The sequence below is a fragment of the Megalopta genalis genome, chromosome 1 (assembly GCF_051020955.1).
Source record: "Megalopta genalis isolate 19385.01 chromosome 1, iyMegGena1_principal, whole genome shotgun sequence".
Lineage (NCBI taxonomy): Eukaryota > Metazoa > Arthropoda > Insecta > Hymenoptera > Halictidae > Megalopta > Megalopta genalis.
In genome coordinates, this window is record NC_135013.1 from 20,452,127 (window position 1) to 20,480,072 (window position 27,946).

The 27,946-nt window shown below is 37.5% G+C and overlaps 1 protein-coding gene across 2 annotated transcripts in view; it reads right to left on the reverse strand.

The window, feature by feature from the left end:
* The window catches only part of LOC117221476 (discoidin domain-containing receptor 2), a 292,709-nt gene that overhangs the window by 23,810 nt on the left and 240,953 nt on the right, over positions 1–27,946 (reverse strand). For both annotated transcript variants that reach the window (XM_033472494.2, XM_033472492.2), the window contains exons 6-9: positions 13,287–13,451; positions 11,275–11,408; positions 6,295–6,502; positions 3,202–3,297 (exon numbers count right to left, since the gene is read on the reverse strand). In XM_033472494.2, the coding sequence (XP_033328385.1) occupies positions 3,202–3,297; positions 6,295–6,502; positions 11,275–11,408; positions 13,287–13,451 (603 nt within the window). The remainder of the gene's footprint in view (positions 1–3,201; positions 3,298–6,294; positions 6,503–11,274; positions 11,409–13,286; positions 13,452–27,946) is intronic.

The window sequence follows — 27,946 nt, forward strand, 5'->3', positions numbered from 1 at the left end:
TCATATGGCTTGTGATTTGTCTTCAAATCGTGTCATGTGGTCTCTGAATTGCCTTCGAATCGTGTCATGTGGCTTGCGATTTATCTTCGAATCGTGGCATGTGGCCTCCAAATTGCCTTCGAATCGCGGCATGTGGCTTGCGATTTGTCTTCGAATCGTGTGATGTGGTTTCTGAATTGCCTTCGAATCGCGGCATGTGGCTTGCGATTTGTCTTCGAATCGTGTCATGTGGTCTCTGAATTGCCTTCGAATCGTCTCATGTGGCTTCCGAATTGTCTTCGAATCGTTGCAAAAAATTAGAATTTTGCCGACTATCTTGAGTTTCTATAAAAACGAGCCGCAAAACTCGAAGAATCGCGACTTAATATTCTCAGATCTGCCGGTTTCAATTCTGACCACCGAACATTTCTGGGAGAAATTATTGTAGTTAGGTGGGAATCAATTTTTTACGGTCGTTTTTTGATTCAGAACATTTTTATACTACATCGTGATCCTCTGTTTGATCATTGGACTGTGTTCACACTGAATTCTATAGACATTGGAATCGAAAGAGATGAAAAATTGAGTTTTAAAAGAAATCAAAATCCTGTTGAACTTGATTCAACATTTTATAATTCATTTGGGCAGTCTCACGATCGTTCACTCGCACTCAATGATTATTAATGAACGTGTTTAGCCCTCAAATATGCTCTGGCTGTTTTCATGCATCTTTTTTTTACATTTTAATTTGGTCGATTCATTTATATTTATACATTTTAAGCAAGTACATAAAATTGGGACATTATTGTAGCAAAAACTAAAACAGGAAATGATTGAGATTGATTGATAATTATGTATCTAGGGATATTTTAAAAAGCGAAGTTACTACTTCCATCTGTATAAATTGATTTTCGTCGAAACTAATTTTATATATGCTGTGCAAGCAAAAAGTAATTAGTGATAGTATTATTGATAGTATATTGATAGTATTTATAGTATTCTATCCTGAAAAGTCATACTTTACATTGCCAATGTAACAAAACTACGATCAATTTTTTAAATTGTATTACTTTACTATTCTTTTTATTATTTTATGAAAGTAAATCCCAATTTTGAGAAATTTCATAATAATTTAAGTCACTAAAAAGAAAAGCTTCGTATTTGTTAATCTTGTTTCATTCTGAAAGATAATTAAAACAAATATATAATAAAATATTAAAAAATATTAAATATAAAAATAAATGTATATTAAAAAAATATAAAATATTATAAATAAAAAAATATATAGACTATGAATTTTATGCATTATTCATAAAAATTACTATTTGTAATTTAAAACAGAAGAAAATGATCAACGATTAACATTACACACCGAAATGATCGACGAAAGAAAGAAATCTCTAAGTTACTTCTATTTTTACAGCAGATAAAGATAGTTTTTATTTTGTGTAAATTACCATCGAGTCGTAAGTCAGATTTGTCCTATACGACTATGAATGTAAATTCTCGGCTTTAAAAATCATAGAATCGTGTTCCAGTTTGCAATGCACTCTGCCGAGTCGATGTAATCGATTCGCGGAGGCAATGCGGCGGGTTCGAGGCTCGAGTTCTTTCCTGTCCCCTTTTCCTCGCTTCCTCGAACGAGTATCCTCTTAATCCGACTAATTGTTTACGTTACGACGAAGTTACTACGTGAATTATAAACCATCGGAAGTTTTCTCCCCCAGTTCCAACGGCGTGTTCGCCGTGACTCCTAATCGTATCCTCTCCTCGTCAAAGAATGGCGGCCTGGTTCCGCTAATGAAGTTACTTCCTCGGACAAACCTTATGTACTCACAAAAGCGGGGGAGGACGAAGTCAATCGCGGAACCATTCTATCGTATAATCGGACCGAGAAATTGGGAAATTAATTTCCTGACCGGCGCGCACAGTATCAGCAAACAGGAAAATTAGATCGCTGCGAAACCGGGTCTCGAGCGAAACGGATCGTACTCCTTTTAATGCACACTTTCGTTTCTGCTTGCGAAAATACTCAACATTCAACTGCTTCCTTTTTTTCGAGGAAAGTGCAGCGAGAAATTTCATGGAAAATTGAAGATCTGTAAGAGCATATTCAAAAGAATCATTATATAATTTTAATTTTAACTCCCGTTTTACCAGACGAGATTTCATTTTGCAGAGAATCAATTTTGTACATGTTAAAGTCTGAATAGAAATGGTAAATTTATAAGCACATAATTTACCATTTATATTTGCTCTGTAAGAGTATATTCAAAAGAATCATTACAATTTTTATTTCAATTTTAACTCCCGTTTTACCAGACGAGATTTCATTTTGCAGAGAATCAATTTTGTACATGTTAAAGTCTGAATAGAAATGGTAAATTTATAAATACATAATTTACCATTTTTATATTCGCTCTGTAAGAGTATATTTAAAAGAATCATTACAATTTTTATTTTTATTTTAAATCCCGTTTTACCAGACGAGATTTCATTTCGCAGAGAATCAATTTTGTACATGTTAAAGTTTGAATAGAAATGGTAAATTTATAAGCACACAATTTACCATACTGGGAATATCAAACAATTTTTATAATATCAATTTTTTTCTATTTAATAGACTGCTAAAAATTTTTAAGTACGAATTAGTTCTACGTTAGTAAAGGAGACGAAAAATAGAAAAGGAACAGAAATATTCAAAGGGTTAATTCATAACTGTCTTTAGTTAACTATAAATTATTGCGAACTGTTTACTGTGTTCGATATACACAAATAGACTGCAAATTGTTCTCCTGTAACAAATAGACCAGTTGAATAACACGAGCACAGTTGTAGGCATTTTATATCCGAAGATTTAATACAGTATAGAAAATATTTTTTGGTTCAACGATGCTCGGTCGAGCGATCTCGCTGCATAAAAAAATCTCCAGCAGGACAGAATGATGTAGCCGCGGCTCGTGTTTCACAGCGAAAAGCAACATAATCGTGCTAATATAACTCGATCGAGATCATGATTCGTAATATTCTTTCGTAACACGGTAAATAAATTAGTTTAGCATCGCGCAGTGAAATCGTTGTTCATGATTACTTAAGTTCTCAGGGCTCCTTCGTCCCATGGCAGCGGGACAGATAAGAAAGATAAGGAAAGTTTCGAATGCTCCGGGTGTAATTAACTCGAGATTGATACGAATTAAATGACGCCGGCGTCGAGTCACTTACTTGTTTGCAAGTTGGGATCCACCTCGGGGTTCATTGGAATTTCTCGGTTGCTGAACTCGGACGCCGACTCTTCGGTGACATTTTCATAGGGATTGGCTGAAACGAGGGAAGCGAATCTTGGTAACTAAACAGTTGTCACTCCGGCTTAATCGTAATCTAAAGGACAACACTTCTTGTCTCGGTTTATCCGCGGAACATCTAAGGGATTGGGAATGTTTCGCGAGATACCGAATCCATTGTCGAAAGTCGGAATGATTTATTATTGGCTTGGCAACTAAGTAATTGCCGATTTCAGTTATAGATGTCTCTCACTCTCATTTTTATGATATCCGTAAATGTTATATTATAAAATTATTATTATTATTATTATTATTATTATTATGTTATGTATATCTTGTCATGATTTCTATTGGGTTGGCAACTAAGAAATTGCCGATTTCAGTTATATATATATAGATGTCTCTCACTCCCATTTTTATGATATCCGTAAATGTTATACTATATATAATATAATATATAATATATTATACTATACATATAATATTATATATAATATATTATGCTATAATAATATTATACTATACTATAAAATTATTATTATTATTATTATTATTATTACGTTATTTTTTATTATCCGTGAATGTTAGCAACTGGACAAATTGAATGCAGCGGTCAAGGAAAAGCGACAAGGCAAAAATTCATGGATATTGGTTGGGAATTCATGTTACACCCACCATATAGCCCTGATCTCGCGCCATCGAATTACCATTTATTTCGATCCCTGGACAACTCCCTTCGTGGTAAAACTTTTAACGACGATGACGCTGTAAAATCTCACTGAACTCAGTTTTTGGCCGAAAAGAATCAGACTTTCTACGAGCGTGGAATTTTCAAGTTGTCGGAGAGATGGCAAAAGGTCATCGAACAAAATGGAAAATACATTACAGATTAAACTTCGTTCCAAGTAAAAAAATTTTTTATTTCATTGAACAAATCGGCAATTACTTAGTTTCCAACCCAATATTTACTGCTTTATTTCATGACTAAAGATCAATCTAATTCGATTTGTAACGCGCACATTCAACATTGTTCACGTCGATTGCCAATATTATTTTAATTCGTATAGGGTTTGATACGGGTAATGACGAAATAATACCGCGAGTGCAAGGTTTCTATTTTCATATATTAATTGGTACGTTCACTGTTTGCCTTTCGTAGAATTTATTGGCTCGAATGAAGTGAATGAAATTAATGAAGTTTATTCTTTGGATAAGAATTTGTTTTCGTGCACAAAAGATTTCAAATATAAACGCTGGATCCCGTTCCCATTACTTGCTCCTCATTTCTTGCTTTTACGGTGCGCTGCTGGTCAAAAGTTTGAATCCATTTGCTAATTACCAGCAAAATTGTATCGCGTTATTTATAATTTTCTTCCAACGTATACCAATCATTTTCATTTTATTTATTCAATGGAAAGAACTCCTATTTCATTTAATTTTTAATGAATAAGTTGTTACGCGTCCATTGATTAATTGACTGGTGGTGGTAGTGTTTATTCATTATATTTTAATGATTTTACGGAATCATGTTTACTTATTCCTTTATTTAATAATGCAAATTAATAATGTTCAACAAAATGACGAACAGATGCTATTTTCGTGAGAAAATAAATGTTATTTAAGATTTTAAAAAAATCTTAAATAACATTAAACCTACCGTTTCGGTCAAAATAACCAGTTCCACATTTTTTGTTTTAAAATGATTGAAATAGTAAAGAGTCTTTCGTAGAAAATTCGATCGAATGAATTCTTCAATTCAAACACACATTTTTGTAATAACAGATAAGTATCGAAAAAAATTCACTGCTGCAATTCTTCTAGCAAAATGTGTAAATAAATTCGGTCTTGTAATTCCTCTAGCAAAGTATCTAAATAAATTCGGTCTTTTAATTGTTCTAGCAAAGTGCTTATATAAAAGTCACGCAATTTTCATAGCGAAATCTCTAAATATAGTAATTTCTCCCTAATCGCGCTCAAATTGCGCACAAAAATGGATAATTTGGGAAGAGAAGATACGATTGTTCGAGCCTTGCGGCTCGTTTTTATAGTTACCGATTGTCAACAACTGTAAAAACGAGATGCAAGGCTCGAACAATCGTATCTTCTCTTCCCAAATTGTCCATTTTTGTCCGCAATTTGAGCGCGATTAGGGAGAAATTACTATATTTAGAGATTTCGCTATGAAAATTGCGTGACTTTTATGTAAGCACTTTGTTAGAACAATTACAGTTGCTGACAATCGATAACTATAAAAACGAGCCGCAAGGCTCGAATAATCGTATCTCCTCTTCCCAAATTGTCCATTTTTGTGCGCAACCCGAGCGCGAATTCGGGAGAATTTACCGTAAATTCAATCTCGTAATTCTAATAAAGCAACAAACGTGGTGCATCTTTAATGATCGGTAGGTTTAGTATTGTAGGTTTACTATTTAGTTTAGTAGGTTTACCATTCGAGGAGATCGGAGAAAAATGAACGAGGCCCAGCCCGATTTCCATTTCCCCTCTCAAAACGTCTTTCACGCTTTGACACGCTTTCCCACCGGGTCTGGAAACGGCGATTCGATGATCGCGCCGTTAATTCGAATGGTCATTAGGATCACGCGATGAAATTGGAAAGATAGGTGGGCGAGTGGCCGGGACAAAGACGTGACGAGCGTTAAAAGCCGCCGCCGCGTAGCCGGCGCGGCGCGGTGCACGCGGGAAGAGATAATCCGGCTGTCGTTACAGTTCCGTTCATTACCGATTTAACAAGATCACCGCGGCGGTTCGCGATGCTTGGACTTGGTAACTCGGTGATTTTTCGAAAAAGCCCGGTCCAACGATCCCGCTAGTTGCCCTCTAATTACTTCCTATCGCGTTACGAAAGTTGTCAGTCGCGCGCGGCGATGCCGACGACGACGACGACGACGACGACGACTAAACGAGGGGTACGAACTTGAAGATTAATCAGACTATTGCATCGGCACCGTTCGCCAGGGAAGAGTGATCGATGAAGGGACACTGGACTGGGCTTGAGAGACGGAGGGAAGCTTACTTCCGTCGAACGTCACTTCGCTGATTATGATCCATCGGGCGGCGAAATACAGGTGTATCTTCAGGAGCTTCCCGCGGCGCTCGTGCAGACCTATCGACACGTTCCGCGCGTTCTCCAGCACGATATCCGGTATGTAGGAGTAAGACAGTGGCTCCTCTTCGTAGCTCTCGCCGTCCGGGCTGAACCAGACGTCTGCTTTCGAGAATACCTGATGCGGAAAAGATCGACCTTTAAGCCTTCTGCGTACAATAGGATATAAAGGTATTAGCGCGGTGATTATAATAGAATTCGCATTTAATTTTGGCATTTAACCTTTCAGGTACGGCTGAATTCTACGCGAGGCTATTTCTCTGGACGGCAGAGTCTGATATGTACTGTACAGAGTCTGATACTGTATATTCTGTTTGTATATACAGGGTGTCCCAAAAATGTCTCGCAATCCGAAAGTGGCGGGTTCCTCGGGCCATTTGAAGCAACTTTTTCCTTTACAAAAATTTTCTCCGAGGCACCGTTAACGAGTTATTAACGAAAAACAGTGACCAATGAGAGGCGAGCTCGGCTGGCGCGAGGTGATCGAGCCAATGAGCGGAATTGGGCTTCGCACGCTGGTTGGCTGGGCCGCCGCGCGTCAGCCGTACTCGATTCTTATTGGTCACTGTTTTTCGTTAATAACTCGTTAACGGTGCCTCGGAGAACATTTTTGTAAAGGAAGAAGTTGCTTCAAATGATCCGAGGAATACGCCATTTCCGGATTGCGAGACATTTTTGGGACACCCTGTAGACTGTTGTAAATCGATGTGGAGACAAAAGAAGTGTGAAACAATGCATATGAAGACGATTATTTGGTTCGAACGATGATCGAGTGAGCTACTAGAGTAAGCCGCTATAGTGATGCGTCGTTCAGAGAGATGACATCCGCGAAAGCCACTATAGTGGCGCGTCGTGCCTAAAAGGTTAATAATAGGAACACCGTAAAGATAAATTGCGGTATAATAGTCATTCGCTGGGGGAGTGATTCTTGTTATAAGATTTGAATAAAAACAAACCACGCTGCTCTTGATGGAGCATAAAAGTTTGCACAAGAAAGAAGTTGACGACGACTTATTAAGTCATTCAAAACTTTAAAAAGAATAGTAATGTCACCCAACAACCATAACCGAATCTCAGAACTGTCTCGCGCCAGCCGAGCTCGGCTCTTATTCGTCAGTGTTTTTCGTTAATAACTTTTGTAAACAAAGTCGTGAATTGCATTTTCGCTAAGGAAAAAAGTTACTTGAAATGATCTCAGGAACCTCCCCATTTCCGAATTGCGAGACATTTTTGGGACACCCTGTATACGCTCCACTAGAAAGCTTGTTCTTTAATATGGCTGACAAGATATTTTCAATACAAGATGTATTCAATGAACGTTAATCTTTGAGAGAATCATTTGCAGATTTATTTCAATCTACAGGGTGTCCCAAAAATGTCTCGCAATCCGAAAGTAGGGGATTCCTTAGATCATTTCAAGTAACTTTTTCCTTAGCGAAAATGCAATCCGCGGCTTTGTTTACGAGTTATTAACGAAAAACAGTGACCAATCAGAGGCGAGATCATTTGGCGCGAGACGGCCGAGCCAATGAGCGGAACCGGGCTCCGTGCACTCGTTGGCTGGGCCGCCGCGCGCCAGCCGAGCTCGCCTCTTATTGGTCAGTGTTTTTCGTTAATAACTCGTAAACGAAGCCTCGGAGAAAATTTTCGCAAAGGAAAAAGTTGCTTCAAATGACCTCAGGAACCTCCCGTTTCCGGATTTCGAGACATTTTCGGGACACCCTGTAGAATGAATCGAAGTATTCAATTGTTTTCATCAATTTTTACATAGTACAGTTAAACGCGAACGCAATTTCTCTGAACACAAGATCAAGAAGAGAAATCGTATATTATCAACGAGGTTATTGCAGCGAGGATATTGCGATCGTTAAGCATTAAACGAGAAAACGAAATGAACGCGAACGGAAACGGAAACACCGACAAAGCTGAATCGAGGATAACTCCGGGTCGGATCGGTAACTCCAAAAATGTCGCTCCTATCTACAATTGTAACTCAATTGTTGGTGACAGGTTGCGCGTCTCGATGTAGGGCACGATAATTGGCAAATTAAACGGTGCATTAATTACCAGTCACCAGATAATACCACGCCGGTTATTTGATAACTTCAATGGCGCAGCGCGCTGGTAGGTGACGATGCTCCCGTGATCGTCACAGTTTCAATTTCACGATCGTTTAAAATACCGTTCAATTAAGCTCCGCGATTTATATTAATCCACGGCATAATAATGCAATAATGTGTTACCCTGTAACGGAGACAAGGCATCGCCAGTTTTCGTGCGGCCTGTCCAGAGCCACGGCCAGAAGAAAGATGTACGCCTTAATAGGCGTTAGTTGATGGACCACTCGCTCAACTCACCGTGTAAGCAATAACCGGTACTTAAGGCCGACTCACTTTTAATGGCGCGGCCTTTCATCCAGATGAAAGGAGATACGAGCGATCCATCCGGTGTATCGCGCTGACATTTCACTGCGCGAGCCGTATCGGGCAGAGTTCAGGCCTGATTTTTCATCCGTCGCGGTTGACTTCCAGCCACGTTGACAGCCGGACTATCGGCGCACGGTTATTTACGCCGTCGAGTAATCCCGACGACTCGCGTCGACAATAATCGAGCCGTTGAAAATCAATTAATTGTTTATTCTATCGTCGCGAGAACCGAGACATTTTTATGTTTCCGGAAACAAGTCGAATCGCGGCGAGAAATCTGTTTCCTAAGCTTTTTCTTTTAGGTTTGATTCAATAATCAGATCATTTATGGGTCCGCGCGTTGATGAAAAACTATTAGGTCTACCGGAAAGTTCTGTCCGATAGTGTCACTTCAAGTTTCAATCCATATGCACGCTGTATCCGAGGCTACAATTATTTAAGATACTAGTCAATTTCCAAATCCACCAATTATAAAAGCTATAACTATGACAAAAATTATAATAAATGCATGAGAGGTAACAACAGGATTATAAATTTATTCATTGTAAATTCATCCTCTTGGAGCTCTCAGTTCTATTCGAATAATCATACTCTTAGTGAGGCACCTAGAGTACCGGATCATATTGCAAAGATAAAATATAATATACCAATATTTTTATGGTTCGTTGAATAATATATTAGGTCTACCGGAAAGTTCTGTCCGACAGTGTCACTTCGAGTTTCAATCCATATGCACATGTTGATTCGAGACATATATGACTATCTCTCTTTATCATTACATTTACACATATGTACTCTCCTAAATAAACTGAAACAAAGATGTCTCATGTCATTATTAAGCGAGTCGCGATCGTGAAAACATGGCTACCGATGATAATGCCAGACCACATGCTGCTTTGGCGACTCGTCAGAAAATCGCAGAGCTAGGCCGGGAAATTCTGTCGCATCCACCATACTCCCCAGACCTAGCACCCTCCGATTATCACTTGTTTCTCTCTTTGCAAAACTTTTTACAGGAAAAAAATTCAAAACCGAAGCTGATATCAAGCATGCACTAGTCGAGTTCTTCGCCTCTAAAAATGCATCATTTTTAAAAAATGGCATTTACAAGTTGCCATCACGCTGGCAAGAAGTCGTAAGTAACGATGGAAAGTATATTCTACAATAAATATTATTAAATGTATGAAAATTGCGTTATATTTCAATTCAAAAACGGACAGAACTTTCCGGGAGACCTAATATTTTCGCATACGAAGATTCCTAATTTGGCTATAGAGTTTCATCCATTTATGGCTAAATTTAGAAGCTGAAATTTGATACGATGACGGTATAAGAAGATTTGAGACTGTGATTCTGAATTTATTGGAATGATTAATGAATGAAATTCTTTGATGCTTAAGAGCTGATTGTAGAACACGTTTCATTTTGTGCATCTATCATCGTGATTGGTCTGCGAATTTTTATGCATGTATTTATAGAAATGATTATGAAGTATAAGAAACGTGGGAATTAAAATCACACTCGTTTGATTTTTATTCTAAGAAATAGTTAATTTCCATAAACTAGCAGTGCAAAATTGAATTTACCTAAAGATTCTTAGTTTGCTAATGACACTTGGGAATAGAATGCCACCGCGACCCAATTACCTAAACCTCTTTTATTTTCTCCTCTTTTTGCGATTTTTCACCGTTTTACACCATTTTCAATGTTTCGAGCGATTATGATGATTTTACCATTTTAGCACGCATAGTCGAGTTCATCTAGATTAATGCAAGCGAAAAAATGCATTTAGCATCGACTTAAAAATGCAGATTTCATGGTTTTCCAAATTTTTCTGGCGACTGAAGGTGTTCGTCTCGGATATTCATTCAATTTCGACCGATCTTAGCAAGATTTCCAGTTAATGTCGTCCGAAAATAGACGTTTTTAACCGTTTGCGTACCACATGGTTCTGAAAAAAAACAGAATCGAAAAGCGCCGAAGAGCGCAATAGCGCTCCTTCGATTATGTGTCGAAAAGCGCCGAAGAGCGCAATAGCGCTCCTTCGATTATGCGTCGAAAAGAGCCGTAAAACCTAAAATAAAACGTTACGAATGAAAATATATATACTATTAATTTAGAACAGGTAACACGTTTCGACAAATTTCGGGTGGGCCGTAAGTCGTCTGTTTCGGCCAAATGCCTGCTAAATCTGAAGAGCGCAAACGTGGCTCGTGGTACGCAAACGGTGAAACCGATCGCAGCATTTCTAAGCGTTTTTCTTGCGACTTTTCAATTTTTTCGCCGATTAAAAAGTTCCCAGGATATTTTAAATCGCGAGTTAGCTTAATCGCGGTCGGGAAAATATCGGCACAGCCCGCGACTGGGAGCGGGTCGTTAAAAGTTTTATCTCGCCGGTCGATCTGATCGAAAAGGTTTATGAGTTCGGCCGGGACTTAGAGGGGGGAATGTATAAAAAGATTACCTGGACATCGCGGGAGAAGTAGTTATTGGTGTAAATGTGCACCTCCTCGAAGATCCAGGTTACCTCGAACTCGAACACCAGCTCGATGTAGCCGTCCTCGAAGATGTCGCGCATCCAGCCGACCCAGCCTGTACCTGCGGACAAAAACCTGTATCTATTTCGCCTCACAGAATTGATTTACCGCGAATCCATTCCGTCCCCTCCTCGCTGCGGGCAGACAAGTTCGTTAAAGTGGATCGAAGTTTAAAGCTTGAGCCACGACTGATCTATTGTTTCGCTCCGTTAATTGAATTGATTCCATTCGGGGCAACTTCCAGGATAGATTCGCGGCTACCTTTTCTTCCTGCGTACGATCCCGCTCGGGTCCGTGTTTTGTAAAGCGACCGGGGTATAATCGACTCGAATGTTCGCGGGTGCTAAGTGCCGATAAGAAGCCCCGCCTGTCGAATGCTAAGTAGCGTTCTGTCGTTCGTTCTTCTGGCCAATGGCTCCGATACCTGGCCTATCAATTTAACGCGCAGTCGCTGCAGCACTGGTTATATAATATATATAATATTTATATTATATTATATATTATTATATTATTATATATATAATTATTAATTATTATATATATATTATTATTATTATTATTATATTATTATATAATATATATATTTATTATTATTATTATTATATTATTATATTATATATATATATATTATATATATTATATATATTATTTACATAATATATATAATATATAATGTAATATATAAATTTAATAAAGTATATAATATAAAAATATAATACATAAATTTGTATATAATCATATTTTGTAAGACAGGGTGTCCCAAAATTATTGTACAAATGAGGGATTCCTGAGGTCATTTGAAGTAACTTTTTCCTTGGCAAAAATATAAATCGCGATTTCGTTTACGAGTTATCGATGCAAAACGGTGATCAATAAGAGGCGAGATCCGCTTGAAAAATGATTTTAACGCTTGGACACGAACATAACAATTTAACATATTTCCGACTTCAATTTTACATTTTGGAGCCATGGAAAAGTAATGAGATGTTTAGAAGCTAGTATAAATATCTACAGTGGCTCAGAAAAATGTTCGTATACCTTCTAAAACTATTTATAAACTGAACTAAATGACTTGAATTTTTTTTACATGACAGAGGAACGAGTCTACGAGACGATGACTGAAATGCTTCGTTTTAAATTTCACTATTACTTGGAATGACGAAACAATAAGAAACTCTGGTCTTTCAATTTTTTTATCCGAGTCTATAACGAAAATTTAAGAAGTGTCTTTCGTAGTTCTTGGTAACTTATACGCGTGTTGAAAATTTTATCGAAATCGGTTCACGTTGTTACGAGTTACAAGAAATTGAAAACCAAAAACTACAAGAAATCTGTAGTTTTTGAAAATCTTCAACACTTGTAGCTCGACTCTGAGTTAACCGATTTCGATCAAATTTTCAGTACGCATATAAATTACCAAAATCTACAAGAGGCATTCTTTAAATTTTCGTTGTAGTCTCAGATGAAAAACCTAAAAAACGAGGGTTTTTAACTGTTCCTTTTCATTCCAAGTAATAGCAAAATAAGAGAAAAAAAGAAACCTTTTATCCATCGCCTAGTAGACTAGTTCATCCATCATATAAAAAAAATTCAGATCGTTTAGTTCAGTTTTCTAAGAGTTATTGCATTTTAAAAGCTGTACTGTTCAGTTCAAGAAACCAACGAAAAAAGAAATGCCCCGATTTTCAGCCATTCTTGCAAAGTTTCAATTAACGTAGAAGTCTCTATCCTTCGTAAGTCGCTTTCGCAATGGCTAACGCATAGGATCGGCTTCCAAAGAAAAAAAAGGAAACGAACGATCCCAAGCGGAGAATCCCCGTGTCCCACGAATGACACCCGACGGACTTAGCCGGAAGCGATATATCTAGGACGAAGATCTTTCAAGATACCTTCCATTTTCGGCACTTAACACCCTACCGCGTATCCACCCACCGATTACCTCTTCCATCTCCCATGTCCAGCCTGTAATTATCCGCGCCGACCTCGCCATCGATTAGCTGGCCCAGGCCATCGGTCAACAAGTTGTCCTGCCTTTTGCCGTCGTAGGAGACGTCGCTGAGCTCCGCCGTCGGGGACTCCGGTATGGTGTAACTGACGACACCACCTGAAACACGGCGAACTTTCGCGTGACAACTTCCGGGATAATGCTTCTCCGTTTTAAAGCAAACTCGGTTCCCCGGGCGAGTTCGCGTTGTTCTTTGCTCGCCGGGACAAAAGGGGCCGAAAGAAAGAATCACCGCGTTGACAGTATTGTTTCGCCGAGCTGGCCCGTATTGTTTCGTCAACCGGCTTGCCTTTCTCTACGCCGACGTCCTTCCAACGATCTTGCGCGGCACTCGATCCGCAGGAAAATCTCTCGGTTCGTGAAATCACTTATTAACCCTTTGGCACCCGAAGCTATTTAAATCACGCGATGCAGAAAGTTCGTCTGACTCTTAACGTGAAATAACCTTTTTCAAATCGGATCAAGTTACTTGGATTCTTTCCGAGAGGTCAGAGGGTTTGCCTTATTAGACAGCGGCTAACGAATTGTTTTCAGACATTGCAATTAGTTGGAGATAAATATTGTGTGGAATATTTTTAGCGGTATCGCAGTATAAATGATTAATCCTTTCCGTGCCGTTAGACATGGTAAGACGCTAAACATCGCAGAGAAGCTTGTGGAACTGTGTACAGTAATTACTCCCGGAAATGCCGAATTTCGGGTTGCTGTGAATTTTCCTGTAGTGATCCTACTCCTATGTAATTTATTGAGTCTGGTAAGAAAAATCGCGGAGCTACAAGATACAGTAAATTCTCCCTAATTTTCTTTCAGCTTGTAAACAAAAATGGACAATTTGGGAAGAGGAGATACGATTATTCGAGCGTTGCTGTTCATTTTTATAGTTGTCGATTGCCAATAATTATAAAAACGAGGTGGAAAGCTCGAATAATCGCATTTCCTCTCCTCCTATTTTTGTTTACAAGCTGAAGCAAAATTAGAGAGAAATTAAAGTACGTGGTAGATACTGTCGGATCGTGGCACGTGGCCTCTGAATTGCCTTCGAATCGTGTCACGTGGCCTCCACATTGCCTTCGAATCTTGGCACGTGGCTTTCAAATGACCTTTGAATCGTTGCAAAAAATTAGAAATATAATGAGTAATCAAATAGTTAAGTCAACGCGTTTATTTTAGCATTCTACCGAGACAATCCCGAGTTTCTATAAAAACGAGCCGCGAGGCTCGACGAATCACAACTTAGTATTCTCAGATCTGTCGGTTTGAATTCCGACCTCCGAACATTTCCGAGTGAAATTACTGTATTGCTCTTGGAATGCTAACTTATGGAAAAATTGCCTCCGAATTGCCTTCGAATCGTGTCATGTGGCCTCCGAATTGCATTCGAATCGCGTTATACTGCCTCCGAATTGCCTTCGAATCGTGTCACGTGGCCTCCAAATTGCCTTCGAATCTTGGCATGTGGCTTTCAAATCACCTTCGAATCGTTGCAAAAATTTAGAAATACAATCAGTAATAAAATAGTTAAGTCAACGTGTTGATTCTAGCATTTTTCCGACTACCCCGAGTTTCTATAAAAACGAGCCGCGAGGCTCGTCGAATCACAACTTAGTATTCTCAGATCTGTCGGTCTGAATTCCGAACTCCGAACATTTCTGAGTGAAATTACTATATTGCTTTCGGAATGCTAACTTATGGAAAAATTGTAGAATGGCTCAAGGAAGTCTTCTTACAATAATTTTGTTAGAATGAGTCGTAAGACAATAATACTGGATTCATTTTAAAGTTCGATGCATCTACTTTTATTACGTATCGTTTATTTCCTTGCGATATTTCGCATAGTATAATAAGAGAGAAACTGGAAAAGAAGGAACAAAAGATCAATTAACCTCTTACCGTACCATTTTCCTCTCAAGTATGATGACTAGATTTTTTTCGATTATAATAATTTCTTAGAAGAAGGAGAAAATCTGTATTTATTGTAATTTTGTTAGAATGAGTCGTAAGACAATAATACTGGATTCATTTTAAAGTTCGATGCATCTACTTTTATTACGTATCGTTTATTTCCTTGCGATATTTCGCATAGTATAATAAGAGAGAAACTAAAAGAAAAGGATCAAATGATCAATTAATCTCTTAGCGTACCATTTTCTTCTCAGGTATGATGACTAGATTTTTTTCGATTATAATAATTTCTTAGAAGAAGGAGAAAATCTGTATTTATTGTAATTTTGTTAGAATGAGTCGTAAGACAATAATACTGGATTCATTTTAAAGTTCGATGCATCTACTTTTATTACGTATCGTTTATTTCCTTGCGATATTTCGCATAGTATAATAAGAGAGAAACTGGAAAAGAAGGAACAAAAGATCAATTAACCTCTTACCGTACCATTTTCCTCTCAAGTATGATGACTAGATTTTTTTCGATTATAATAATTTCTTAGAAGAAGGAGAAAATCTGTATTTATTGTAATTTTGTTAGAATGAGTCGTAAGACAATAATACTGGATTCATTTTAAAGTTTGATGCATCTACTTTTATTACGTATCGTTTATTTCCTTGCGATATTTCGCATAGTATAATAAGAGAGAAACTAAAAGAAAAGGAACAAATGATCAATTAACCTCTTACCGTACCATTTTCTTCTCAAGTATGATTAGATTTTTTTCGATTATAATAATTTCTTAGAAGAAGGAGAAAATCTGTATTTATTGTAATTTTGTTAGAATGAGTCGTAAGACAATAATACTGGATTCATTTTAAAGTTCGATGCATCTACTTTTATTACGTATCGTTTATTTCCTTGCGATATTTCGCATAGTATAATAAGAGAGAAACTAAAAGAAAAGGAACAAATGATCAATTAACCTCTTACCGTACCATTTTCTTGCCAGTTATGATGATTATTATATTTTTCGATTATAATAATTTCTTAGAAGAAGAAGAAAATTGGTATTTATTTGTATGCCCACATTTATTTGAACTCTTAAATATTGTGGAGAAAAGAATAGAATTTTATTTCAACTTAAAAGAACGGAATAACATTCATACTTCATAGGTTCCTACCAGAGATCTCCATTACGAGTTGGATTCGTTAAAGCACGGCAAGGGTTTAATTTCTACATTTACGTAAACGTTTCATCTGAATGAATCGAATTTCAACTGTTCGATAGAGGGCGACTTAAATATGTTAAAATTATAATATTCCGGTTCGGAACACCGCTTCGATGGTTGCACCGCTATTAATAAGTTAAATTGAGCGATTGTTGTTCCCGAACTAAAGAGAAATGCGATTCAACGGTGTGTTGCGGAGAAGTTTCAGTTAATATCGCATCTATCCACAAACATCAAACCATCCAGAGTTATTTAAACATTTAACTGGAAGCCGTTTACGCATTCATCCGGAACTCATCAAACAGCCGTTCGCGGAAACTTAGAGGACGCTCGCAAATCTACGTATTAGTTGGGTTTCGTATGTTTATAGGAACAGCGGTTAATTAAACGCACGCGTGTCAAATATGTTTCACATACATTGCATTTCGTTCGAATATGAAAATCTCTCTTCAGAGTATGGTTCTATTTCACATTTCGGGGTCGTAAATTAGCTGCTACACCGATATTGAACATTGATGATAATATTAGAACAGTGTAAATTGAAGCATAGGTACGCAAATTGAAATGAAGTTTTCCGAAAATACGAACAAATCCTCTCTTTCGGATAAATAAATGCAATTAAATAATTTTAAACAGTCAATCTACAAATTGTCAGAGATCGTAAACTGTTATTTACAAAATGAAAAAAAAAGTATAACCGTTTTTTTGCTTGAAATGATTTTGGTCACTAATTAATGACTATAAATAACTAGAAATTTGTTGGTTATTAATGACCATTATAAATGACGGTTGCAAATAGCCGTTTTAGATGACGACAATTTTTTATAATTACGGTTATCCATAGTTAATAACTCATATATAATTCATATATAATTAATAATATAATATAATAATTCATATAATATAATTCATAACCGAAAACTGTTTCCGCCAATTATAATAGCTATCTATAACGAATTATTTTAAACATAAAACAATTTTCTTCGTCTATAATGGTTATTGATAATCAAAAACTATTTCCACCATTTATTTAATGGTTATGGGTAACAAAAAGAACTTCAGCCATTTATAACCACTAATTAGTAACCACAACACGTAAAAGTTCATTTTTCTAATCACTGCATTCTTTTTTAATTTTCTTTAAAAACGACGACTATCCTTTAGGCGAACAAAGATCAACTTTCTATCGATTATTTTTTCCCAACAAATTATTGTCAGAACCGTAATTTTTGGTCTCCGCAAATTGCGCAGAGTTCTCGTTCGTTTTGCAAAATTCAGCAACTGCGCATGGACAGTGCACATGGCCGACTCTATGCAGTCGTTAAATAGTATAGTATATTTATAGAGTTGCATCGAGAAAAGTGTTAATTCCGAGTTGCTGCCGGCGAATACAGTCTCAAAGTGGATGCTGCTCCGCTATGTAAAGGAGATTCGGATAGAGTAGTCCCAGTGACCTATAACGCGAAAGTTTCGCGGACAGAGAAACACGAAGAATTATTGAACAGAGACCGGCGTTGAGGAATCGTCAAACGAGTCACGGATATTATTACTCGTTCGGCGTGTCGAGGGGTTGAGCACTCGCCGGGCGAGAAAATTAATAATGAACGGCAAAAACGACGCGGCGGCCACTTCGCTGTGTCGTGCTCGGAATCGCCTAACTGCTCTTAATATTTCACGGTGCATACATTCGCAACCGGTCCCGCATGTCACGCGATGCGGTCAAGCGAGTTTCGGCGACGCTGCTTTAAAACTGAACGCAATTTCGTGTAGCGTCGCGTCGCGACAAAAAACTGTCTCGGTTATCAGACTTATAATTAGTATGCTCGCATAAATCTGCCGAGTAGTCCTACAGAATCTATAGTGTTCCTCGAATCGATAGTAAGTCATATTCGTTACTGCGACTGCGGATTTCGTGCATTCGTTGCGAAAACGAGTACGGCAAATTCTCTCTAATTTTCTTTCAGCTTGGAAATGAAAATGGACAATTTCGGAAGAAGAGAGATACGATTATTTCTATTTTATATTATATTATACTATATAATATTATTATATAATTAATTTAATAAAATTTAATAAATAATTATTAATTATATAATATAATATTATATAATAATATTATAGTATAATACTATATAATAATATTATAGTATAATATATATACTATAGTATAGTAGTAGAAGTATATATAGTATAGTAGTAGAAGTAATTATATAGTATATATACAGGGTGTTCCACAATTATTTTAACAGCCGAAAATGAGGGGTAGCTGAGGTCATTTGAAGTAACTTTTTCCTTTGCGAAAATGCAATCTGCGGCTTTGTTTACGAGTTATTAACGGAAAACACTCACCAATGAGAGGTGACGGCGTGAAGTTCGAGAGCCCGCAGCACGAGGCTTCGACAGATGGTCGGGACGGACTCGAGCCGCGTTCGAATCATTGAACAAATCACAAAGCGAGAACTTTCCGGATTCTTTTTTACTACGTAACAGTGATATTTTTAAGAAAAACGCTGTTCACCTTTACTTTAGAACGTCTGAAGAATATTTACTAATTTTTCGGACCCGAAATAGTAAGTAATTTAACCGTGACGGCCGTTTTTATTTGAAGCAAGGTGTACAGTGAAGATTAACAAAGTACGTAAATGATATTTTAATTGAAATAATTCCGTGTCCGAACACAGTTCAACGAATGATTCGCAAAGCTAATTTAAGAAATATTAGATTGTTTATGCATTATGTTCAACTTTTTGAAATTCTTAAAACAAGAAAGAGATTTTTATCCGGCTCCTGTATTCTTGCAATTTAGGCAATCGGTTCTTAAGTTGCATACAAATCCGTAGTCAAATTATAATTTAATGTTTAACCGATTAGAAAGTAATTGGAGATGACCCGGTGCTTTAAATAAATCTTCCAATTGAGCGGAACAGTGCCAATCGTGAGACATTTCGCTCGGATCTGGGTCCAGACTCGCTTAGTAAATTATTCAATCGATTTCTGTTCTACTTTTCACGATTACTCGATCGGGATTACCGGATACGAATTAATAATGCTCGAAGCGATCAACTCGGCCGGCTAAGATTAAAGGACGTTTATAGTAATTCCGGCGCGTTTCATCAGTTTTAGAACCCATTAGCCCAGACACTGCCGATACTCGAGCAATTTTCTCAACGCGCTTATTAAAAGCACAGCTCGCGAGAGCGCAAGGGCCGTCGTTACTGCGACTTTACCCTGTAATCCGTGGAATCCGCTAATCTAATCTACGCCGGCAATCCGCACCCCCGCGTGCGCACCACACCCAAATTATTACGAAGTTCCCATCGAGTGTCGTTAGAGCAATTTCCGCGGGAGTTGCTCTCAAAGGCGAAGAGTGCACTCGTAACGAGTTTCGAAATCAATTCGCCCCGACCGCGACCGTTCGACTACGGATCATTTTCAAAAGACTCGTGCACCGTTCAAGATAATTGAAATTTGTATTTTTCCTGCTTGGTTGGCTGCTCGCCCGCTTGTCCGCTTATTTGCTCCGCCGAGAAAGCTCCTTGGACAAGTTTCCGCGGACTGCTTCTCTGTTTTCGAAGTTCTCTCCACTGACACGGAATGTTACCGCGACGCGAACCAATGATTACTTGCTTCGACGAATCGCTGGGCAGCTCGAAGTTTATCCACCTAAGCTGCGTAGCTCTCCTATACGATTACTGGACCGTTCTGCATCGTTGCTTCCTCGAATACGAACGCAACTCGAACTTCGGCAGGCAGAGATACGAAAAATATTCAGCGTCCACCATTTCAATCGAAACACGAGCATTCCTTTTTTATTCCAATTATGTATACTACTCGCACGAATATAGAAAAACCCAAGAAGTAAACATAATTCATGAGGAAAGGTCGGCCAGAGCTATTTTCGGAGCTACAGTAATTTCTCCCGGAAATGTCAAATTTTTGATTGCTGTACATTTCCTTGTGCTAGTCCTATGCCTATGTGATTTATTGCTACATCTATGCTAAGGATCGATGGAATTCCCGGAAGACAACACAAAATGGTCTGTTTGGGGGTGAGTCAAATAAGAAAAACCGTGGAGTTACAAGGTAGGTGATAGGAACAGTTATGTCTCCCTAATTCGCGCTTAGATTGCGCTCAAAAATGGATAATTTGGGAGATACGATTATTCAAGCTTTTTGTCTCGTTTTTACATTTGTCGATAATCGGTAACTATAAAAACGTGAAAAAAATGTGAAAAATCGTATCTTATCTTCCCAAATTGTCTATTTTTGGGTGCAATCTGAGCGCGAATTAGGGAGAAATTACTCTACTAGGTACAGTGACATTAGCCTCCGAATTGCCTTCGAATCGTGTCATGTGGCTTGCGATTTGTCTTCGAATCGTGTCATGTGGCTTGCGATTTTCCTTCGAATCGTGTCATGTGGCTTACGATTTGCCTTCGAATCGTATCATGTGGCTTGCGATTTCTCTTCGAATCGTGTCATGTGGTCTCTGAATTGCCTTCGAATCGTGTCATGTGGCTTTCGAATTGTCTGAATCGTGGCATGTGGCTTCCGAATTGCCTTCGAATTGTAGCACGTGGCCTTCGAATTGCCTTCGAATCGTTGCAAAAAATTAGAATTTTGCCGACTACCTTGAGTTTCTATAAAAACGAGCCGCAAGGCTCGAAGAATCGCGACTTAGTATTCTCAGATCTGCCGGTTTTAACTCCGATCCCCGATCATTTCTGGGAGAAATTACTGTACTATTATGTTTATTTTACTATATCGTACTGTACTGTATTATTTATTTTACCGTACTGTTATTTATGTTATTACTGTTATGGCGGACTTTGATTCCATTTTTCTAACGAATATCAAATTTTCCGGACGGAAAATGATTTAACGTTCAGAGAACAGATTTTTTTGTTCGTTTCTAAAAGACCGCGCGCAACAAAGCGGCTCGGTGGCCGCGTTTCGGGGGTAATCGTTCGTGTTCACCGTCCGAGGGCACGGCATCAACGTTGTTTTAACCAGATGTCGTGCACGGTCCCCATAAATCCGGCATTCCCGCCCACTAGAGCCCCGATCTCACACGCTCCGAACGCTTCTTATAGCGTGAAACCTCTCATGTCACCCGTCTCGAGCCAACCAAACCCCTTGAATGTTTTCGCGCACGATCCTTCCAGCTCCTCGTTCCACGAGGAACGACCGTGCGGCATCGTGGGCTGTTCCTCGATATTAGCGAACCAGAAAAATCATTTATGCTAATGCCGGCCATTACACTGACACCGATAAAACAGATCGGCGTTTTGCTGGGCGCCGTTCTATTTTCTTGCCGCCGAACTGCCGGCTGTTTATGTAATTACCAATTCTTGTCGACGAGCTTTCGATGGCTCCGACAGTACTCTATCGTTAGCATACCATTTTAGCTGGTAAATTTTGTAGTTTTCCAGTGTGCGAGCCGATGTTCATTTTGCTTCGGTTATTTCAGAAGAACGATGAGAAGCTTTCTTTATGCCGCTGACAATGGCGCTCGAATAATTTTTCGACGAATGTGCATGACCGACGATATTGCTCAGTTTCAATGCTTCGCGTCTATTTTCAGCAACACTTGACATCGTCCACGTTTGGCTAGACGTATTTAACCGAAGGAAATCTTAGAATGGTCCAAAAATTAAAGAATTCTCAGTGACCAAATTGTATCGTCTTAAAAATTCTAAAATTGCGGTTCGTTGGGTTGTTTCTGTTTAAAACAGTACTAACTAATTGCTAGTATTATATATTATAATTATATATATATATATATATATATATATATATATATATATATATATATATATATATATTACTATATTACTATTATATTACTATATTATATTATATTACTATATATATTACTACATACTATATATTATAATTACGTAAACGTCAAATATTTTCTATTAATTTCGATGGCTCCGACAGTACTCTATTGTTAGCATACCATTTTAGCAGGTAAATTTTGTAGTTTCCAGTGTGCGAGCCGATGTCCATTTATTGGAGCTGTCACTTTGTTTTTTTCTTTTAAATTGTGATCGAAATTTCTGAGATCAAAATTTTCAACTGTTTAGCGCTAGAACTTTTAAATGCGTGCTAAGATTATTTTGGAAACGGCGAAATTAGTTAGTCCCTGGTTAGTTTATATTCTGTAGCTTTGGTCTAACTATCTGAAATCCAAAATTTTGTAAGTTTGGGTGTAAATTTGGTGTTCGTTGAAATTTCAGTTTCTTTACTTTTAATCTAAATTTTTTAAATATTTAGAAAATATGAACTTATTCTAACGGATGCTGAGAAAATTTAGGGTGTGTTGAAATATGAATCCTTAACATCCTCTGCTCTGTATCTATACAGGGTGTCCCATAATTATGTTAACACCGGGAAAGGGGTGTCATTTTCGTTAACAACTCGTAAACAAAGCCGCGGATGGCATTTTCGCTAAGGAAAAATTTACTTAAAATATCCTCTGGCAACACTCCATTCCGAGTGTGAACACAATTATGGAACACTCTGTGTAATTAACGTTCAAGAATTTTGAAAATTGGAGAACGCCCTTGAATAGCTACTGAGAAAATTTGGAGTCTGTTGATATTTCAGACTCGAATTGTATCATTTTCTCTAGATTCGTACTGACGTTCTAAAACCCAGAAATCTCGGAAATAGTTTACTTACGAAAAAGAATTTAACAAAATGATTCTGTACCGAAGATGATTAACAAAATATGGTTCACGGGATTTGGACATTTAGGGGATTATATATATATATATATATATATATATATATATATATAAATAAATATATATATAATATATATAATTAATAAATAATATATAATAATAATATATAATAATAATATATAATTAATAAATATATAATATGTTAATATATATATAATCATACATATTTCGTTGGGGCGAATGATTGCCACTGTTGTAGAACGATTTCCTTGGTGCTGGCACGAGCGTTTTCCATTCGTGTGGCTGCACACGATATCGAGAGTTTATTTACAGGCTAGCATTTAGAGGGTGTAGTAACAGTCGTAATTATATCGAATGAACTATAAACGTGATTAGGGACGTGTTATTATACTAAACATCGATATTAGACGTGGAGTTTTAAGCTCGCGTGAGTCGGAAGAAAATTAGTGGTAATTATTTAAACGCTTTTAAAATGTTTCAAAATACTGAAGGTGAAAAGTCAAGGATCTCAAGGATGTACGTTAAGTCGCAGAATATTCGTGGATAAACATTAACACGATGATACAAAGCAGAGAAGAAAAATGGAGGAATTCTCTCAATACTTTGTACAGAATGTTTTGAGATTGTTATAAATTACTGTTTGGAGGATGCGAAAGGGAAGACGTATGTAGGTTAGGTCAACGAGATAGAGACGGCAAATGCGACGCTGGAGTGTTCTCTTACTTTTATTTCATTGCCTCGAGTATTCTAAAAAGCGCTACTATTGCTCGCTTTAATTAGCATTCAGACTTTTCCTCTTTATTCCCGGTCGACTTATTAAATGCAGCACCCTTCGAAAATTGTATTTAATCTCGGTACGTGTATCGTCCATAAATATTAATTCGTGTATACATAAAATATGGGTCAATTGATTCATCGTTTGAGGTTCGCCTTATTCAGAACCGTCGGCGAACAATTTTTCTGTATTCTTTTGCTTCGGTTATTTCAGAAGAACGATGAGAAGCTTTCTTTATGCCGCTGACAATGGCGCTCGAATAATTTTTCGATGAATGTGCATGACCGACGATATTACTCAGTTTCAATGCTTCGCGTCTATTTTCAGCAACACTTGACATCGTCCACGTTTGGCTAGACGTATTTAACCGAAGGAAATCTTAGAATGGTCCAAAAATTAAAGAATTCTCAGTGACCAAATTGTATCGTATTAAAAATTCTAAAATTGCGGTTCGTTGGGTTGTTTCTGTTTAAAATAGTACTAGCTAATTGCTAGTATTATATATTATAATTATATATATATATATATATATATATATATATTACTATTATATTATATTACTATATTACTATATTTATATTACTATATTATTATATATATATTACTATATTATATTACTACATACTATATATTATAATTACATAAACGTCAAATATTTTCTATTAATTTCAATTATATATCGTTAAATGTTCTGTGTCGATTTCAATTCTTTCGTATTTCTGGATGAATATTGTCAATATTAAGTTTTGTTAGAAGTGAACGTGCCGTCTAAAAGGGAGCCAATGCATTAGTGGCGATGGTCTATAAAAGTCGGCAGGGTGTCTTCTGTAACAGGCCCGGGGTAATGAAAAATGATAGCCTCTTATTTCTCGTGCAAATGTTTCCCGGCCGACATTATGCATTTCGCATCGATCCTTCACGAGGTGTCGCGTTAAATTCTACATTACAGTTGCCGTAACATTTTCGTGACAACGGAGGTGGTTTAACATATCGTGTTCCTCGCAGAATCGATACTTACGAGATACCTTAGTCCTTGCCTGGAACTCTTAACGTAAGAAAAAGTGCTGTCGCACTCGTCGCTCTGGCAATTCCGTTCACGTAGTTCGTAGCAGTGCAAAAATTTCATTCCAGTTCTCAACAGCTAAAGCATATTATGCTTGTGGTGAATTATAATAAGCGGTTAAGTATATTAATCATCAATAATAATAAAATTTCTAACGAGTGCAGGAAATTCTCTCTAATTGGCGCTCAGCTTGTACAGAAAAATGGACAGTTTGGGAAGAGAAGATACGATTAATCGAGCCTCGCGGCTCATTTTTATAGTTAACGATTGTCAAGAATTGTAAAAACGAGGCGCAAGGCTTGAATGGTCGCATCTCCTTTTTCCAAATTGCCCATTTTTGTTTCCAAGCTAATGGTCAATTAGGGATTATTATTAAGGTTTATTATTAAGTTTTTAAATCCAAATGATCGCCGAGGAAACTTTATATTTTTCTAAAACGCTAGGCACACAAAATTGTGCTGGCTACTATTTCGGTTCTGGGAATTTGCAAAACTTGAAGGCTGCGAATTGTTAAACATCGAAGACAGCGAATTTCCGAAAATTGAAGACTGCAAATGTGCGAAAAATGAGGACCGTGAATTCCCAAAAATTCAGAACTGAAAATTTGTAACAGTCGAGGACTGCGAGTCGTGAAAACTTCGTAATCGCGAATTTCCGAACATTAGGGAGAGCGAATTCGAATGTCGACAACTATAAAAGCGTGTCGCAAGGCTCGATTAATCGTACCTTCTCTTCCCAAATTGTCCATTTTTATTTCCAAGCTAAAGATCAATTAGGGTTTATTATTAAGGTTTTAAATCCAAATGTTCGCCGAGGAAACTTCATATTTTTCTAGAACGCTAGGTGCAGAACATTTTGCTGGCTATTATTTCGGTTCGAATCTGTTCGAACTGTAAGCTGACAAAAATTTGACGTACAAAGAATGTCAAAAAACTGAGAACCAGGAATATCCAAAACTCGAAGATTGCGAAGTTTTAAACATTGAGAACAGTTGAGGACAATTTCCAAAAATTGAAGATTGCAAATATGCGAGAAATGAGGGCTGCGAATTCCTAAAAATTGAAATGTATTTCTAAAAACTGGGGACCGTGAATTCCCAAAAATTCAGAACTGGAAATTTGTAACAGTCGAGGACTGAGAGTCGTTAAAACTTCGTAATCGCGAATTTCCGAACATTAGGGAGAGCGAATTCGAATGTCGACAACTATAAAAGCGTGCCGCAAGGCTCGATTAATCGTACCTTCTCTTCCCAAATTGTCCATTTTTATTTCCAAGCTGAGCGTCAATTAGGGAGAATTTACTGTATTTACAAGTTCTGACCAAACTCCCTGATAGCAGGCAATACGTTCATCGCAGTAGATAGTAGGGCAGCTGAACACAGGTGACTATAGTCTTCGTTGAAGATTCGAAGTTCACAAATCAATTGACTAGAGCCATTGCTAAACGAGTAATTACACCTTCATGAAACTTCTGTTTCTTGAAAAAAATACGGAAAATGTCTATCTTGCATGAGGATCTATAGACCAGTTATAACTAAATTGTGGACTTTATGCATCTAAGCGAAAATAGCTAAGTGAAATTATTGAAATGTCTATATAGTTTTAAGTATTTGTTAAATACATGCTTAGATTCTAGTTTTATTATATCTCGCGGTATGACCCTTGGAGGGTCGTACACTTATAGGTCGGCTCACCGATGCGACGTTCGAGCCGGAGACGACGCTGCCAGGGCAATAAATGCACAGGGTAAGGATAATCACTTGCATGTGTTTATCCTGTGCCCCTGGCAACTTTAGAAAGAAAAACTACGCTGCCTAGTCAGTCGAACGACAGCCTTCGCAAGAGTAATTGCATTTACTCGGTTGTCTTCTTATCCTATTCTTACACATCTTCTACTCACCTTGTTTCTGTTAACTAAATAAAATACTACTTTGCTCTAAAATAACAGTTTGAGTTCCTTTTGCTTATGCATAAGCACCGATACCCAACAGAAATACACGAAGAACTGAAGAATCTTGTCGTCCCATTTGCAATTTATTGAAACTTGTAAACGAAGGAGTACATTTATATTCAACTCTTTTTCTGAACGATCGTTGCAAACAGTTTTTATTATTCACGAAGATCTGGAGTCCAGTTATAAACTACGATGATCATTGAAAACGAGTTTGTTAATTCATCGATAAGGAATCTCCTAGCACAATATGCAATTGCATTCAGCTTGTACAACTTAGTGAAACACTTTATAAAGAAGCAAATCTCTTTGCGCTCGAGATGCGACCGGGCGATATCATCGTAAATAAACTAGACCATTTGGCAGCGAACATTTGTATTTAAAATCTTAATAATAAACCTTAATAATAATCCCTAATTGACCTTTAGCTTGGAAATAAAAGAGGACAATTTGGGAAGAGAAGGTACGATTAATCGAGCCTTGCGGCACGCTTTCATAGTTGTCGACATTCAAATTCGCTCTCCCTAATGTTCGGAAATTCGCGGATACGAAGTTTTAACGACTCCCAGTCCTCGACTGTTACAAATTTTCAGTTCTGAATTTTTGGGGATTCACAGTCCTCATTTTTCGCACATTTGCAGTTTTCAATTTTCGGAAATTCGCTGTCTTCAATGTTTAACAATTCGCAGCCTTCAAGTTTTGCAAATTCCTAGAACCGAAATAGTAGCCAGCAAAATTTTGTGTGCCTAGCGTTTTAGAAAAATATAAAGTTTCCTCGGCGAACATTTGGATTTATAAAAACTTAATAATAAACCTTAATAATAATCCCTAATTGACCTTTAGCTTGGAAACAAAAATGGACAATTTGGAAAAAGGAGATACGATTATTCAAGCCCTGCGCCTCGTTTTTACAATTGTTGACAATCGGCAACTATAAAAATGAGCCACGAGGCTCGATTAATCGTATCTTCTCTTCCCA